We start from the raw sequence: 16,693 nt of genomic DNA, 5'->3' as shown, positions 1-16,693 counted from the left end.
CCACCATAACCACCATATTAAGTGGCCTTTTTAGTTAATATCCAACTCTTTGACAGGTTTAAAGATATGACAAGGGAAATACCAACGCCAGGTATCCATCCACAGACAGCTGTTTCGGGGTATTGCCCCTCATCAGTGTGGAGTAGAATTCTAGCTAGGTGGGAGTAATGCCTAGTAGACCAGCAAGACAAAACAATCACTGATCTCGGTGAGGTCCTTCCTGGAGGGATATCTGGCTATTTTCTGTGTCAAGACTCCTAACAGAGGCTCCACGGACCTTTTTTTTGATTTGCATTACTTAAAAATGACATTTTTCACATGCATTAATGGTACACAGGTAAGAAAAGGAAAGGGTGAGATTCTTTCTTGAGAATTATATAATATTTTAGCTTTTTATGTAACATTTTAGTTTCTTATGAAACTTAGGGGCTGCATTTCAATACAATGTAATGTGCTGCACACAGTCATCCGTCTAGCGCAAATCCAAGATTTTGAGCCCAAATAATTACATTACCGATATCTAACACAACCCCTAAACCCTCAATATCCTCATAACGAAAACCAAAATATTGGAGCACCCCAAGTGAATAAGAAGAAAAGAGGGTCACTAATTAGTGGCACATAAAGCAAAGAACCAAAAACCATGCAATTATACTTTATTGATACCATTGCAAATAACATGAATAATGAAAAACAGAGCAGACAAAGAGAGAAAGGGGGTGGCAGAACGGAATAGCCAATCAAGCCCACAAACAGGCACAACCAGCAAAGAGCTCCAGCCCATGTCAAACAAACAAACTCTGGCAATCCCGGTCAGGAAACTATCAAAAGTGGGAATCACGCAAAAGCTCATTAAATATGAAAAAAGTCCCATAATAAGGCTACACAGCCAGAGATGGTATATATAGAAGGTAAATTACCTGTACAGTCATGGACAAAAGTTTTGAGAATGACACCAAAATTATATTTTCACATGATCTGTTGCCCTCTGGTTTTTAATTGTGTTTGTCTGATGTTTACATCACATACAGAAATATAATTGCAATCATATTATGAGTACCAAAAGGTTATAGTGACAGAATGAGTTAATGCAGCAAGTCAATATTTGCAGTGTTGACCCTTCTTCTTCAGGACCTCTGCAATTCTCCCTGGCATGCTCTCAATCAACTTCTGGACCAAATCCTGACTGATAGTTGTCCATTCTTGCATAAGCAATGCTTGCATTTTGCCAGAATTTGTTGGTTTTTGTTTGTCCACCCGTCTCTTGATGATTGCCCACAAGTTCTCAATGGGATTAAGATCTGGGGAGTTTCCAGGCCATGGACCCAAAATCTCTGTTTTGTTTTCTTTTGTTTTGTTTTGTTTTCCATGAGTCATTTAGTGATCACCTTTGCTTTATGGCAAGGTGCTCCATCGTGCTGGAAAAGGCATTGTTGGGCGCCAAACTGCTCTTGGACAGTTGGGAGAAGTTGCTCTTGGAGGACATTCTGGTACCATTCTTTATTCATGGCTGTGTTTTTAGGCAAGACTGTGAGTGAGCCGATTCCCTTGGCTGAGAAGCAACCCCACACATGAATCGTTTCAGGATGCTTAACAGTTGGCATGAGACAAGACTGGTGGTAGTGCTCACCTCTTCTTCTCCTAATAAGCTGTTTTCCAGATGTCCCAAACAATCGAAAAGGGGATTCATCTGAGAAAATGACTTTACCCCAGTCCTCAGCAGTCCACTCCCTGTACCTTTTGCAGAATATCAGTCGGTCCCTGATGTTTTTTCTGGAGCGAAGTGGCTTCTTTTCTGCCCTCCTTGAAACCAGGCCTTGCTCAAAGAGTCTCCGCCTCACAGTGCGTGCAGAAGCACTCATATCAGCCTGCTGCCATTGCTGAGCTAGCTCAGCACTGCTGGTAGTCCGATCCCGCAGCTGAAACAGTTTTAAGATACGGTCCTGGCGTTTGCTGGTCCTTCTTGGGCGCCCTGGAGCCTTTTTGGCAACAATGGAAGCTCTCTCCTTGAAGTTCTTGATGATGCGATAGATTGTTGACTGAGGTGCAAGCTTTGTAGCTGCGATACTCTTCCCTGTTAGGCCATTTTTGTGCAGAGCAATGATGGCTGCACGTGTTTCTTTAGAGATAACCATGGTTAACTGAAGAGAAACAATGATACCAAGCACCAGCCTCCTTTTTAAAGTGTCCAGTGGTGTCATTCTTACTTAATCATGACTGATCGCCAGCCCTGTCCTCATCAACACCCACACCTGTGTTAATGGAACAATCACTAAAACAATGTTAGCTGCTCCTTTTAAGGCAGGAATGCAATGATGTTGAAATGTGTTTTGGGGGTTAAAGTTCATTTTCTTAGCCAATATTGACTTTGCAAGTAATTGCTGTTAAGCTGATCACTCTTTATGACATTCTGGAGTATATGCAAATTGCCATTAGAAAAACTTAAGCAGTAGACTTTGTAAAAATTAATTTTTGTAGCATTCTCAAAAACTTTTGGCCATGACTGTAGACATGGCCAACGTAAGGATGCCTAAGAGAGAGCTACGAGATGTCAGAGCAGGCCTCGACGCGCGTTTCACAACTGTATGGCTTCGTCAGGAGGGTCACAACTCCTGACCTTGACATGTAAAAAGTACTGGTACCTGACATTTCCCCTTAAAAGCAAAATTGTATTTTGTAAAATGTGAACTGCAAACTAAATTTAGTCTGGCAAAAAGTAAGAGGTCAAACTGCTACTTCAGTGTGAAAAGAAAGTCATGTTAGAGGACAAACAACCCTTTGGACATCGGTGTGAAAAATGATCAAGATTTAATTAGGCCATTTCATCCAACCCTAAGATGTGCTTTTTGTAGAAAATCTTACAGGTCAGTAAAGCTATGTGCACATGATGAGTTTTTGAAGTAGATTTTTCTAAAGCAAAATGGTGTTTTTACAGATAAAAACGTTACATAAAATACGAGCATTTCTGATATCTTTTTGCTTGTTTTTTTTTTTCCTTTCATTTTAATGGGTGAAAAACACTCAAATAATTGACATTCTCCAGATACGGAAAAAAAAGTTGTTTTTTTCAGCGGCAAAAAGTGTGAGCAAGCCCTTAAGCGATCTGAGCGTACAGTTCACTAACATATGTAATTTACAAAACAATGAAGCTGAAAGGGGTTTGTCCCCTTTTTAGAAAACTTTTGGCTTTGAGTTGCGATAGTTATGATAAAAGTATTACTTGCTTTCTCTGGAGCCATCACCAGCTCTCTACCGGCTGCCATAATCTCCTTTGTTTGTCTGCAGCGCTGACGTCTCGTCAACCGCACTGCTGCCAGTCACTGAGCTCCACCCATGTAGCCGATGAGCTCATCAGTTTGGCTGCAGCGATGTTGCTGTGACATCAACGCTGCAGACAAATTACAGAGACCAGGGAAGCGGGTAAGAGCTACCGCTGGACCCAGAGAGGATAAATAATGCTTGGTTTCTTTTTTTATCTTTTAGAACTACCACAGCTTATTGCAGAAAGTTTTCTTCAAAGATCTATAGCCTTTATGGATCCATAACCCACACGATCTGCTTTCCAAGAAAAGTCCAATCTATTAAAAATGAAGTTTCATTGATCAGCTGAGTGATTTTTGCCTTTTCGTTGAGGCAATCAATGGTGATCTCCGCACCCGGACGAGAACATTGTCACTCAGATATGTGAAAGGTATTTAAATGTGCAGGCACCATTAAAGATTGACCTTTCCGGCAGTAGATGAACCTTCTATTGGACAGAACCCAATAGACTGATTGGCGTTTGCATTCCTTCCGCCTATAAAACCCACAGACTCTGCATCAGTAACTCCTAACTGAGCGGTTTGGTCCCATTTTGCCTTGCATAGCTTTTTCCTCCTCTATCGTTAGAGCACCTTCTTTCATTGTGGATCTGACTTTTCACATGTGAAAATAATACCTAGAAAGACCAACAAATGGAGATCGCTTCATTTTAGGATTGAATACAGCGATCCGGTCCCTTTAACGCTTTCTCCGAGTCATTTGGAAGTGTGAATCGCTGTATTTCACAGCAGATTATCATGTATTTTATGAGATTTGAAGTTGTGCCCTTTCCCATGAGACTTGCCTTCTCCATGTAGTAATTATTTCTTCCCTTATCCTTACATACTAGGCTGAAAACCACATGACTCGATCAATAAATCTCCCTGGAAGCCCGGTCCCCATGTTGTTGACAGCTGCTCTCTGGAGTATACCATAAACATGACATATTCTTGTCGAGTGAGAACTTTTTTTTTTTACTAACATGGCATTGTCACTGTGCGCTGGTGGACGCCTTCATACCGGTTATCAGATGCAGCCTCACTTTGTATAAGCGTGATCCGATTGTCCTACAAATAAAGGAATGATTTGCGCTGTGTATGGTCCGGTAGGGCTCAGACCGGCTTGACGAAGGACCAAGATATTATTTCTCTTCCGCCATTCATAGTAGATCTTGGTAGATTTGTTGGTGCTGCTCGAGTCAATACAAGAGTTCTCCATAATTAAAAAGTACCACAATTTTCAATAGTATCAGTGAATAAAACGATGGACACATCCCAATATCGGTATTTTAGGTCTGTCTGGTACGCGTTCGTATGTGCGGCAGGGGTGTGTTGCATCGTAGCCAGGCAGATGGGCAATTTATTTGTGAGGAGTCACAATAAAGAACCTATGGAAACTGTATCAGTGGCCATATTGGATTTGCCAAACTTCTCCAAAAAACAATAAGTAAAAACTACAAAAAAAATACTGAATTTTATTCTTGGAGGTTAACTGTATATGTGATTAAAAAAAGCTAGCCTAATATTATTGCCCCATTACCCCGCTAACAAACACATTTGGCTGCACTGGGCAAAACGAGGATTATTTTTTAGTAATGGGAAGGTGTGTCCGTCACCTTTTTAGGGTGAGAAATCGACAAAAAGATTTACTCCAAACTTCCTTCTTCAAGACCAAATGCCAAAAATGATTTGAATAAAGGAAAGAGTATCCATTTTAGGCTGAATTTAGACATCCGTATATCATGGTCCATGTGCTGTGTGGACTGGTCACAGGTCTCCTGACCTGAATTTGATGGCCTCATAGGAATATCTGAGGCTATCAGGAGACCACCGGTCAGTCTGCATCATGGTCTGTGTACTGACGTGTGAATTCAATTTTGACAGTATTCGTGTAATGGGTCAGCCTGATCGGTTGTGTTACAATTCTACTGTAATGGGGAGGGGAGAGGGGCGTTCTTTTATGTGGCTGGTAATGTTTATATATCTTAACGTTTAAGGCTATGTGCCCACGCTGCGGAAAATGCGCGGATTTTGCCGCAGATTTCTCACGGAAAAGCCGCGGATTTTCCAGAAATCTGCAGCACAGCTACTACCCAGCCATTTCTATGGCATTTGAGAAATGCTGTGCCCACGCTGCGGATTTTTCCACAGCGGAAATCATGCGGATTTTCGTGCGGAAAAATTTGCAGCATGTCAATTATTGTTGCGGATTTCTCCGCAGGGTCCCATATACTTACCTGCCTCAACAGTCACTTTCTCTGTCCGGTGTACAGGAGCGCGGTGAATCCAGGTACAGGAAGGAAGAGGTGGGTGGAGCCTGCACGAGCTCCGGTCATGTGACAGCCGGAGCTAGTTCAGGCCCGCCCACCTTCTCCTGCAGACTCTGAGAGAGTGACCCGGCTGCTGGAAAGCGAGGTGCTGCATGATGGAGGTAAGTATGAACTCCCCCGATCACTGCAGCACTTGTTCTGCATTGAGGATGCAGTGCTGAAGCCATGGTACCGTATCCTCAATGCAGAATACCCGCACCATATCCGCAGGACATTCCGCAGCATGGAAACAGACAAAAGTTGTGGTGCTGTTTCCTGGGAGCTCCTGTGGATATATCCGCAGGACACTGTCCTCGTGGGCACATAGCCTAATAGTTTCAAGAAGTAGAATTTGTAGACTTAAAGCGGTGGTCTGACATACAAAATAATTTCCATCCTATTTCTTACCTCTCCTACTCTAATTTTCTTTTTTGATGAAAATTCTTTCCAGAATTTCAGTTCAAACTGGGATACTGAAACAAAGCGTCATCAGGAGGCAGAGACTGCGGCTCCTGCAAATCAGTGGGGTCAGCGGTTAGACCTCCCTCGATATGTAATACCCCATTAGTTTAACGTATATAGGGGTTTGTTATACCTTTTGTTGCTTTATTAATCAGTTCACAGGTTGCGTTTTTGCTGTTTTTTTGTTTTTTTTTTACATATATATTGTATACAAATTAAAAGCTGCTTTTTAGCTTTCCAGCAGAATCTGAGACTTCAGAAATCTCGTGTGCCTTTTAAATCTTTTCTTTTTGCATTTTTTTTTTACCATAGGAAGGAATGAGAAAATTAAAAACACTGAGAAAAACCCACAACTGTGCATTTTTGTAATTTAAGTTTTTTAAAAATGTACTGTACATATCCACACCCCCAAAAAAAGCCGCAAAAATGCAACAAAACGAGATTTTTATAAGCAGCTTCTTTACTGTCAAGAGAGCAGGTTATGTCTGCCTAAAAGAAAAGCCGCAGAAAAGCTGCGTGTGAACATAGCCGTACAGCCGCAGTGCATTATAGAGGACTCTGAAACCCGCTATAATCTGTACTAGATGATATATTTACAATGTAGAACCCTGAAAACCCCGCATACTATTTTTTTACAAGCTCTGTGGAGCTGCGCTGATGGCGCTTTTACTAAATGACTGATGTCTGGAATTTGCATTTAGTAAATGTATAAGCACATATATATAAATGGCGTGATCACACAGACGGGGGATTTGTGTCTGGGATCCCGTGAGATGCAGGTAGCTCACATGCGCTGACGATGAGATAAGCATTGCCTTGACTGAAGTTTTTTGTCTCGAACAGTAAATATCTGCCATCAGCCAGATGAAACGGGATAAAAAAGAAATGGACTTCAAATAGCGATCCTATATAGAGGGAAGAAACCACATCAGACGCTGTGCAGACACGCATCCGCTGGAACAGATTGTTCACTTGGATAATGTGCTGTGGGCTTATCTGTATATACACTGTGTAATTCTACATCTATGTCTGTAGACGTCTGCACGGTGACAATCCTTCTGTGCTCTTATGCTAATGCCTACCAACTCTGTCCAAAAATTAATCACTAATGGGCTTGTCAGCATCAAGAAAAAAGGGACTAGAGCGGAAATGCCATAAAGGGGCCTTACTGGGCTGTAAGATCCACCACCGCTCTGAACTTGCCCCTGATCTTTGCTTATTGGGCTACAGTGATGACATTCTGTTGACATGTGACTGCTGCAGCCAGTTCCCGGCCCCCATCATTTTTACAAATATATCCCACACATCCAACAGGTGTAAACAGGTGCTAGCTGAAAACACAATAAAACTGCAAAAATACAGCTGCACTCTACAATGCTAACAATGAATACGGGAACTCTGGTATTGCATTACTGCTATAGGAATATATGAAAAAAGAGATACCGTATTTTTCGTTATGTAAGACGCACTGGATTATAAGACACACACCCCAAATTGAGAGGGAAAAAAACCTCCTAAACATGGGATCCATTTTATAATCTGGTTGTGTCTTACCAGAGGGGGGCGGCAGCGGGGGGGGGTCACAAGAGGCAGGGGTAGTGCTGGAGTAGGTGATTCTGCGGGTGGTGCAGAGGGGGGGCCCAGATACTTACTGCGAGCTGCGGCGCTGCTCTGTCCTGGAGCTGTGCGCTCTTCTTCGTCCTGGGGCACTGGGCCGCCACCGCCTGCACAGATAACCGCCACACAAAGCAGCATAGCATTGCTTCTACCTCCTGTGACCCATCTCCACCCCCTCCCCGGTAAGCTACATTTGGATTTTAAGACGCACCCCTCTTTTTCCTCCCAAAGCTTTGGAAGGAAAAGTGCGTCTTATAATCCAAAAAATATGGTACTTAGCTTATGTATTGGCCAATGCATGTGAGCCCAGTTACCAACGACAAGGTGATCTATAATATACTGGGATCCTAACTTAAATGGCTCCATTTGAGTTAAAAACCTACATGTCTGGCCAGATCCAGCTATAAAGGTGGATGGACACAATAATTTTTAGACATAACCTCTAACTCTTTCATGCTTGCTTAATATTAAATTTCTATGCCTTGTTGTTTTATTTCCAGACCTCAATGTGTAGCGAAGGAAGAGAACCCCCAAGTATTCTTCTGCTGCTGTGATGGGAACTATTGTAATGAGAAATTTACTCATTTGCCTGATGTGGGTAAGTTTATGCTTAATAATAGTGACAAATAAAAGATGTTTTGGCATTTGTTAATTCAGCTGTGCATTCAAGGGTGAATGATGCACCACACTTCATGCCTTGAGGAACAGCGCCCCTCTCCTCGATGACCCATTTTGGTATTGTAGCAGAGTTCCCTTGGCTTGAAGCTCTACAGGCTGCTATAGTCACATCCAGAAGAATGGCAAAATAACTTTAGTTTACAACTTGGGGTGTTTTCTAGGTATTTGAAGATTATTTATGTATTGGAGAGTCTTCTTTTTTTTTTGTATGTAAATCCTAACTTATGCACCGTTTTAATATCGATTGTCTGTTCTCTATAACGGTATGATAACATGCAGCATTTTTGCAGCGGATTTTTTTGTACCAAAACCCAGAGCATTGGCAAGAAAATCTCTGATTCAGTGAAAAAACACTGAAAGAATTAGAATGGTGCATATTTTAAAAAAAAAAAAAATGGCTGCCAGCCAGTGGTGTACCCACAGTGCCGACTGACCACTCGACCGCTATGGGGCCCGTGAGTTAAGGGAGTCCAGTGCTAGCACCTTTACCAAGCCCCTCTCTTGATCGGCATCTCACTTTCTACTGAATTTGTATCACGCGTCACAGTTGAGGATCATACTGTGTTGAGGTCACCAATCTTTGCAAGGGGGGTCCAGTAGGGTCATCATACTAGGTGTGTGGAGGAACTCACTGTGGGGGTATCGTACCGTGTTTGTGGGGCACGGTGCTAGTGAAGTTATCAATCCCCCCTCCCGCCTGGCATCACACTTTCTACTGTATTTGTATCAGGGGTCAGAGTTGGGGATCATACTGTGTTGAGCTCACTATACTTTGCCAGGGGGTACAGTAGTGTAATCATACTATGTGTGTGGAGGAACTCACTGGGGGGCCCGGTGCTAGTGAAGTTTCCAATCTCCCCTCCCGCCTGGCATCACACTTTCTACTGTATTTGTATCACAGGTCAGTTTGGGATCATGCTGTGTTGAGGTCACCATACTTTGCCAGGGGGTACAGTAGGGTCATCATACAATGCATGTGGAGGAACTCACTGTATGGGTATTGTACAGTGTTTGTGGGGGGGGCTTTTTTATTTTATTTTTTATTTATTTTTTTTTTTTTTTGCATCATACTTCACAGGACTAATAAAATGGGAATCTATGGGCTTCAATTGGAGGAAAGTTACTCTGTAAAGGCTGCAAAGATGTGGAATATGCTTCTGTGACCCCACCAAGTATTTTTTATTTTTGGGTGGGGAGGGCCCAATTAAAAAACTTTTGTAATAGGGCCCCATTATATCTGTGCACGGCCCTGCTGGCAGCTCATAAAATGCAAGTAAAACTCAGCATGTGAATGAGATTTTTGAAATCTCATTTACTTTTCCACTTCTATAAATCTCAACGCTTGTTCCGCACAAAAAAAAATTTGTGGAGAAAACGCCACGTGTGAACTTATCCTAAGGCTAGCCTCACGTTCTTTCTGTACACTGTGTCTGGGTTTCCATATAACGGTATGTGCACCTGACGTCTTTTAGGTCATTTTTTCTGAAGCGTCGTCTTTGGTGTCTTTACGGTCATTTTTTCTGAAGCGTCGTATTTGGTGCCTTTTTTGCTCATTTTTTTTTTTTAGCTGGCGGCGGTTTTGATTTTTTTTCTTTTTATTTTCTAACTATGTATAAACAAGTGAACGGTTACCAAATCTGCCTGAAGGATGATCCGGTCTATTCTTGTAAGTGGTCTATAGAAGCTCCGCTGCTCATGTGCACAGCAGGCCGTTTTGACGTTGCAGTGCACCTATTATTTTTAGCGTTGAGCGCTTGTTCAGGCAGATTACTCTTTAAAAATAAGACATTGGGATTTCAGTAGCATTCTATAGTATATATATATATTTTTTCTGTGATGGGGGAATTGTTAAAAGTAAATGCCGCAGGTTGATATAAATAATTGCAGGCAGCAAAATCGTCTGGGTCGAGAGCGGACCCAGGTGACGTTCTGTTGTCTTGTGAGGGTTCTCCTTAATATGTGAGAAAGAGCAGCACGATCTCCGCACATGAGTAATTCACTCTGTAACAAAAACTGTACTTTTCTTTTATAGCTTTTGGTTTAGATTTTTTATGTCTTTGTGTGTGATCTGTTGGAGCGAACAGATGGCACCTTGTCACCAAAGAAAAGCCATTCAATCAATAACTTTTCCATACAGAATCAAAGAGGCTTTCATTATACGTGATGCTGGGAATAACTGCACATCAGCACTTCTCAGGCTGAGGCCATTCTCAAAGTGACCTCCTACAAACAAAGGAAAGTGCCTCGTATTCAGACCAGTAATGTGTCATATCGGGCAACCTTTAGCTGCGGCCATAAGAAGAGGTTTAGCAGATTGCAAAACCATTGAAAGTAGGAGACGGGCACCTGGTTGAGTTTTTTATTCCTTTTTTTTTCTCTTATAGCCATTCTTTGTTCATCTGTAAAACATCCAATGTGAAGTACTCAGGTGTTGTGAGTTTAGGAAATGGGGGTAAATTTTCCCAATCTTGTTCTTAAAAGGGATTTGTGCGATGAGGGTTTGAGAAATAATCTGGGAATCGGTATGAAAGTTTGAAAAGAGAAATAAAGTTTTCATTTGTTCCTAGCCACCAGTATGAGCCTACAGCTATGAACAGGCCTTTAACACTAGAAGTCCCAGGAATTTCGAGCTCCATAGGGTTCCAATGGTAGAAATGTTAAATGACCCCTCTCTGGGACTTCTAGTGTTAAAGAGTTAAGTTAAGCTTCTTCATGACTTAGTGATCACTGGGGATCCAAATGCGAATACCTTCCATGATCCCAAGGGAGTAGGTTCTACATTGCCCAATCTTGACTGGAATGGAGGTGTGCAGGCGCGATCTCCGCTCCATTCATTGCCCATCTGCTGGTAATAGCGCTTTCTCCTGAAGTCTTAGGCTGCTTTCACACGTCCGGTTTTTCCTGTGCGGCACAATCCGGCGCTTTTCAGAAAAAACGCAACTGTTTATTTTTGCCGCCGGTTAAGTTTTTTTTGCATAGACTTACATTAGTGAAGTATTGTGCCGCATGGGCTTGCGTTCCGTCCGGTTTTTGCCGCATGCGGCACATTTAGTCGATGCGGCGGCCGGATGGAACGTTGTCTGGCACGTTTTTTGTCCGGCAAAAAAAAACGCATCGCGCCGCATCCGGCCAATGCGGCGCGATTTGCAATGCATGCCTATGGACACCGCATGCGGCGTCCTGCGGCAAACACCGCATCCGGCCGCCGCATGCGTTTTTTCCACTGCGCATGCTCAGTAGCCTGCTGCAAGCGGCAAAAAACGGACGGGCCGCAGGTCAAAAACGTATGCAAAGGATGTGGTTTTGTCGCCGCATCCGTTGCATAGGTTTTAGAGCCGGATTGGCCGGCTCTGCTAAAACCAGAGGTGTGAAAGCAGCCTTACAAGGTGTGAATGAACTACTACTTGGGCCTGCACCTCCTCTCTATTCATTGCCTATCTGCTGGCAATACTGGCTTTTTCCAGAAGTCCCATAGCGAATTAATTGACTAGAAGTTGGGCATGAACCTCAACTTCACTTATTGCCCATCTGCTGGTAGTAGTGGGTTTTTCTGGAAGTCCCACCAGGAATAAATGGACTAGAGTTGGGCATGAACCTCTGCTCCACTCATTGCCCATCTGCTGGTAATAGTAGCTTTTTCCGGAAGTCCCATAGGGAGTGAATGGACTAGAGGTTGGACATGCACCTCTCCTACATTTATTAACCATCTGCTACAAAGAGTGGCTGTTTCCGGAAGTCCCACAGGGAATGAATGGACAAGAAGTTGGGCAAGCACCCCCCGCTCCCTTCAAGACCAGACTCTACAGAACGTAGCTCTCGGGAGCCCAAGTCCTGAGCTCAGGATTGTGGAGGATCCCAGCAGTTGATGTCCTAACAATGTTATTCCCTATACGGTGGATAAGGAATAGCTTAATATTTTGGGAAGTACTCTTTAATGACAAGTGACCTCACATGAACATGTCCCATGGATTTTTGATGTTGGCTCACTGTAGAGAACATTTTGGGAGAATTTAAGCTTACACCACGTACATGGAGAGCATCTTCATATTGGTGTAAGTGAAAATTAAGCCATAAGTAGAACAGCTACACTCTCTGGGAGGAAATGATATAGAAAGTTGATCTTCCATCCCAAAGTAAGAATTACATCCAAGGTTAAAAAGTTAGTTATTTTGTAGTTGACCCTTTTGCTTGTTTTATAAAAAGATTCTCCGACAGGTGACTATAAGGATTGGGGATGGGTATAAAGCGGTGTGGAATATAATGTATAAATTAAATGAAGTGACATTTCGGTTGGATTCTGGTGGCAGAAGTGATTGTGATGCCTTCACTTTCCTAAAACTAGTAGGAAAATAGAGAAATGGCTGCAAAAGAAACTTTACACTTTTTTTTAACTTTTTTTTTTGCCTTTTAAATGTAGGCAGTTTGTTAAATCGGTGAAGCCCTTTAACCTGGAATGTATAAAATGTCTGCCTTGTATAATCTACGTCTCCTCCGCCCATACAGGGATAAATCTAAGCGTTCTGGACAGCTGCGTCTCTCTCCGGGCTGAATTCTAAGTTGTGTTATACATAATATATGGGGTGTGTGGTGGTAGTATTATCCTCTAACATAAATGTCTGCTTTGTGAGGGCTTTTCACATGCAGACCCGCAAAGCTCTCCTCGGCTCTGTAAATCCAGTTCCCTTGGTTCACTTAGAATTCAACAAACGGCCCGTCCTTCCCTCCCCCTGGGTAACAGCAGTTTTGTGGCATCATGGTTCGGGTGAGATTGGGGTTGTCGAGTGATTTACTTTCCAGACTCTCCATAGCGTAGAACTTGCATTGCATTGTTTTGTGCCTTTTGTACGTCTTAAAGGTCCCTTGTGCTGGGCTGATGCCAGAGACACAATGCAGACTGAAATAAATCAGGGAAGCAGAAAGTCCTATTTAAGACCCAGCACACGCGTTCCCTGGGGAAGCTGTGCCGTCCGGTGCTGCAGATCACACCGGGCCCGGTAATCCGGTGCCGGCCCTAGAAGATTTGGACATTACTATAATGTTATCAGTGCCTGGGTTATTTTGAAGCCACCGGTGTTAAATTTAGTTTATTAAAGGACGTTGCCCACTTTGACCAGTTTGCAGCTGCTCGCTGACAGATGGTAGAGCAAGGTCAGCAAGGTCTAGATGGGAGATGCTCGGGAATCTGGCCGGGCAGGTGAAGAAGCTGTTTATGGCCTATTATTATATTTTGCTTAGATGAGGCTAATAATAACCTGGATAAATGCATGGCAGCATATTGTTCAGAGCAATCCTTAATTAGATTGACGGTATTATGAAGTCACACATGCATGTGCCGTTGCTTTTTATAAATCCCTCCTGATTTAATTACACTTTTATCCCTGATTTGCAGAAACCTTTGATCCGAAGACTCAGCAGTCGGCTTCAGTGCTGAATATACTGGTGTATTCCCTACTTCCCATTGTCGTTCTGTCTATGGCCATACTCTTGGCCTTCTGGATGTATCGCCATCGGAAGCCTCCCTATGGTCATGTTGACATTAACGAGGTAAGTCTGACCCTCCCGAAGCTTGTGATGACCCTGAAGTGTCACAGACGGTGAGGGCTGAACTTCAAGAGCCGATACTGTTAAAAAATATACTCTTAAATATATTTTTCGTCAAATACGTAAAGGCGCATGAATGAAAAGACCTCAAAAATGTAAAAAATAAATGTATTTTATCTATTTAAAAATGGTTGCCAGGGTTCAGTTACAGAAAGGAAAAAATAATATACTTTGATAGCTTACGCAAAAATAAGAGTTCATTTAGTCCATAATAATCAATGGGAAGTCTTTACCCAACTTTCTTTGATTCCTGAACGGCAATGCTGGGGATGTCATCTCTTAGTGTGTCTTCATCTTTGCAGCCTCGAGTCTTCTCACAGCAGGCAATGTGGGGAGCGACAGTAGCCCCCTCCATCGTGCATTATATACCAGCTGTTCAAACCATATAGGGCATTCTAGTGTAACACAGTTGAATATAGTTCCATATTACGTAACCTTCTGGAAACTTCGGAAAGCTTCTGGAAGGATTTATATATATCCTTCCATGCTCAGCATATATATTCAATATGGATATTTTAATACTTATTCCTTATAAAAACTTAATTAATAAACTATGCCCTCCAACATAAACAGAACTGTGAACTTATATGTCTTACTATAACATATCTGATAACTAGATGTATTAATTTTAATGCTTTTTAACAAACCCCCCTTGAAGCGGGTGGAGTAACCCCGAAAATTAATTAATACATCATTAAAATAACAAATCTTATTTCCTTATTTAGTGATAATGGATTAATATCAATAATAATGATGAATAATAATTAATTTGCATTATTCATGTTGTAAGTTCAATAATATAATAATGTGGATTCATGTTATGATAGGCCATGACTGATCAATCATATAAAAAAATATATAACTATACTTCGCTAGACCTAAAAAGAAATGCAAAAACCAAATCCGGTCACCATATGATGTCCTCTGAGTTGATGTCTTCTTATCTCCGATGTAATCCGGCATAAACACAGTCTCTTAGAAATAAATCCTTTGATAAAAATGGATGGTTACCAATTTATACAGTCCCATATTGCGTTTATCATTGTCAGATCAAAGTCCATAAACTTTATTTTTTATTGCAAAGTCCATAGCCAATGTTGATAAACCACAGTTCATGAGTGTAGATGAATAGCAGAAGTCTTTGATGTCTGTGCAGTGTGATTTACACTAGTCACCTTTCATGCTGCCTGTTGTCAAATAACCCAGGAACAGATGTTAAGACGTTCTTGGTCAGCACGACAGGGGTTAACTTTAACACGTCATTGCTCTTCTTAGTAACTTTAGGGAGGTCTTAATGCACAGACCATGTGTCATTGTCCATCTTGGAATCATAGGAGCATTGTGTTTCTGAGATGCAAGCACGGTAAGTGTATTTTGTATGTTACACAGTCTTATTTGAGACGTTACCTTTTGGACCTTTTTGCAGAATCCCTTTTAACTTTAGGAAAAATATAAAGTCTTTTTATCTTCTGTAATCTTGATTGAAGACTGATTCATTCCCTAATCTAGATACCAAATATGGCAATAACTATCACTAAGAAATGTCACAGCGTATCATAACTCTAATACTATAATACCATGTCATTATTATTATTATCGTAAAAGTATTAATATAATTGATACTCAGAATGATAAAATACTGCATAATGGTATAGACAATAGTATTTTCTTGTAATGACCTTTTTTGTCATTGGTGCATTACCCTTCCAAACCCATAGGTGGCAATGTGTTGAATGTAACCAAAATATAATATAAAGTATGAAATAATATAATGTGTACCTATAACATGTATCATATTATAAATATAAAAGGCAACAATGTGGCTTTTAGTTAGATCATTTGTAAATTATAAACCAAAGCAAATAACCTTTTAGAAAAGACTGGATGATACCATCAAAACACAACAATACCCATTATAAATTATTATTGATTAAAAATATAATATATATTATTTGTAAATATAGGAAGGTAAACCTAGATGTACCTCGATCTTCCATCTTTATTACTCTAATTTAATTTATTTGATTTGTCTATTATTTATTAAATAACCTACTATAAAGAAATGTGTAACTATAAGTAATATTTCATCCATATTAATATAAAAATAATGTATTACTAGGAAATAAACAATTGTATATATTGATGAAAAAAGTATCTTTTCTTCCAAAAAATGGAACTTTTCCCTTTTAATATGATTCATATTTAATAAAGTAATATTCTTATATTAGATATTACTGAACTAAATATTGAAGTGTTTTCTCAATTGAGATATTTAAAATCTGAAGAAAAAATAAAAATTGTAGAATTAAGATTTTAATTAAAAATGTGAATATTAAACAATAATTAATATAAAAAAATAGGAATAAAAAGAAAAATGAAAATCGGAATAAAAATAAAACTTGAAATAAAAATAAGGCCTTCTATGTATATAACACCTATGTCTTTAATAATACATAACCTTAATGTTACCAGATAACCTTAATATTACCAGTATCTTATAAAATTACCAAACCTATCAATAACCAATAAAAATAATTAAGTCATGTAACCTTGCAAATAATACACTTCTCTTAGTATATAAATGCATTATGATATACTTTAAATATATTTTTTATTCCCAATTCTTCCTTTGTACTTAAAATATTAATTATTAAAGTATCCTGTAAACACATATATTTATCAAATATAAATGTGTGTGATTGAGACCAAACCTCTCCCTTTCAATAT

General features: G+C 40.6%; 1 protein-coding gene across 1 annotated transcript in view; it reads left to right on the top strand.

Moving 5' to 3' along the window:
- Positions 1-16,693, top strand: part of ACVR2B (activin A receptor type 2B) — a 227,440-nt gene that overhangs the window by 152,063 nt on the left and 58,684 nt on the right. The window contains exons 3-4 of the mRNA XM_075315412.1: positions 8,188-8,285; positions 13,755-13,909. Of these exons, the coding sequence (XP_075171527.1) occupies positions 8,188-8,285; positions 13,755-13,909 (253 nt within the window). The remainder of the gene's footprint in view (positions 1-8,187; positions 8,286-13,754; positions 13,910-16,693) is intronic.

Source organism: Anomaloglossus baeobatrachus, chromosome 6, assembly GCF_048569485.1.
Source record: "Anomaloglossus baeobatrachus isolate aAnoBae1 chromosome 6, aAnoBae1.hap1, whole genome shotgun sequence".
In the NCBI taxonomy this organism is placed as follows: Eukaryota; Metazoa; Chordata; class Amphibia; order Anura; family Aromobatidae; genus Anomaloglossus; species Anomaloglossus baeobatrachus.
The sequence above is the reverse complement of the archived record's forward strand: the minus strand, read 5'-3'. Positions and strand labels throughout refer to the sequence as shown.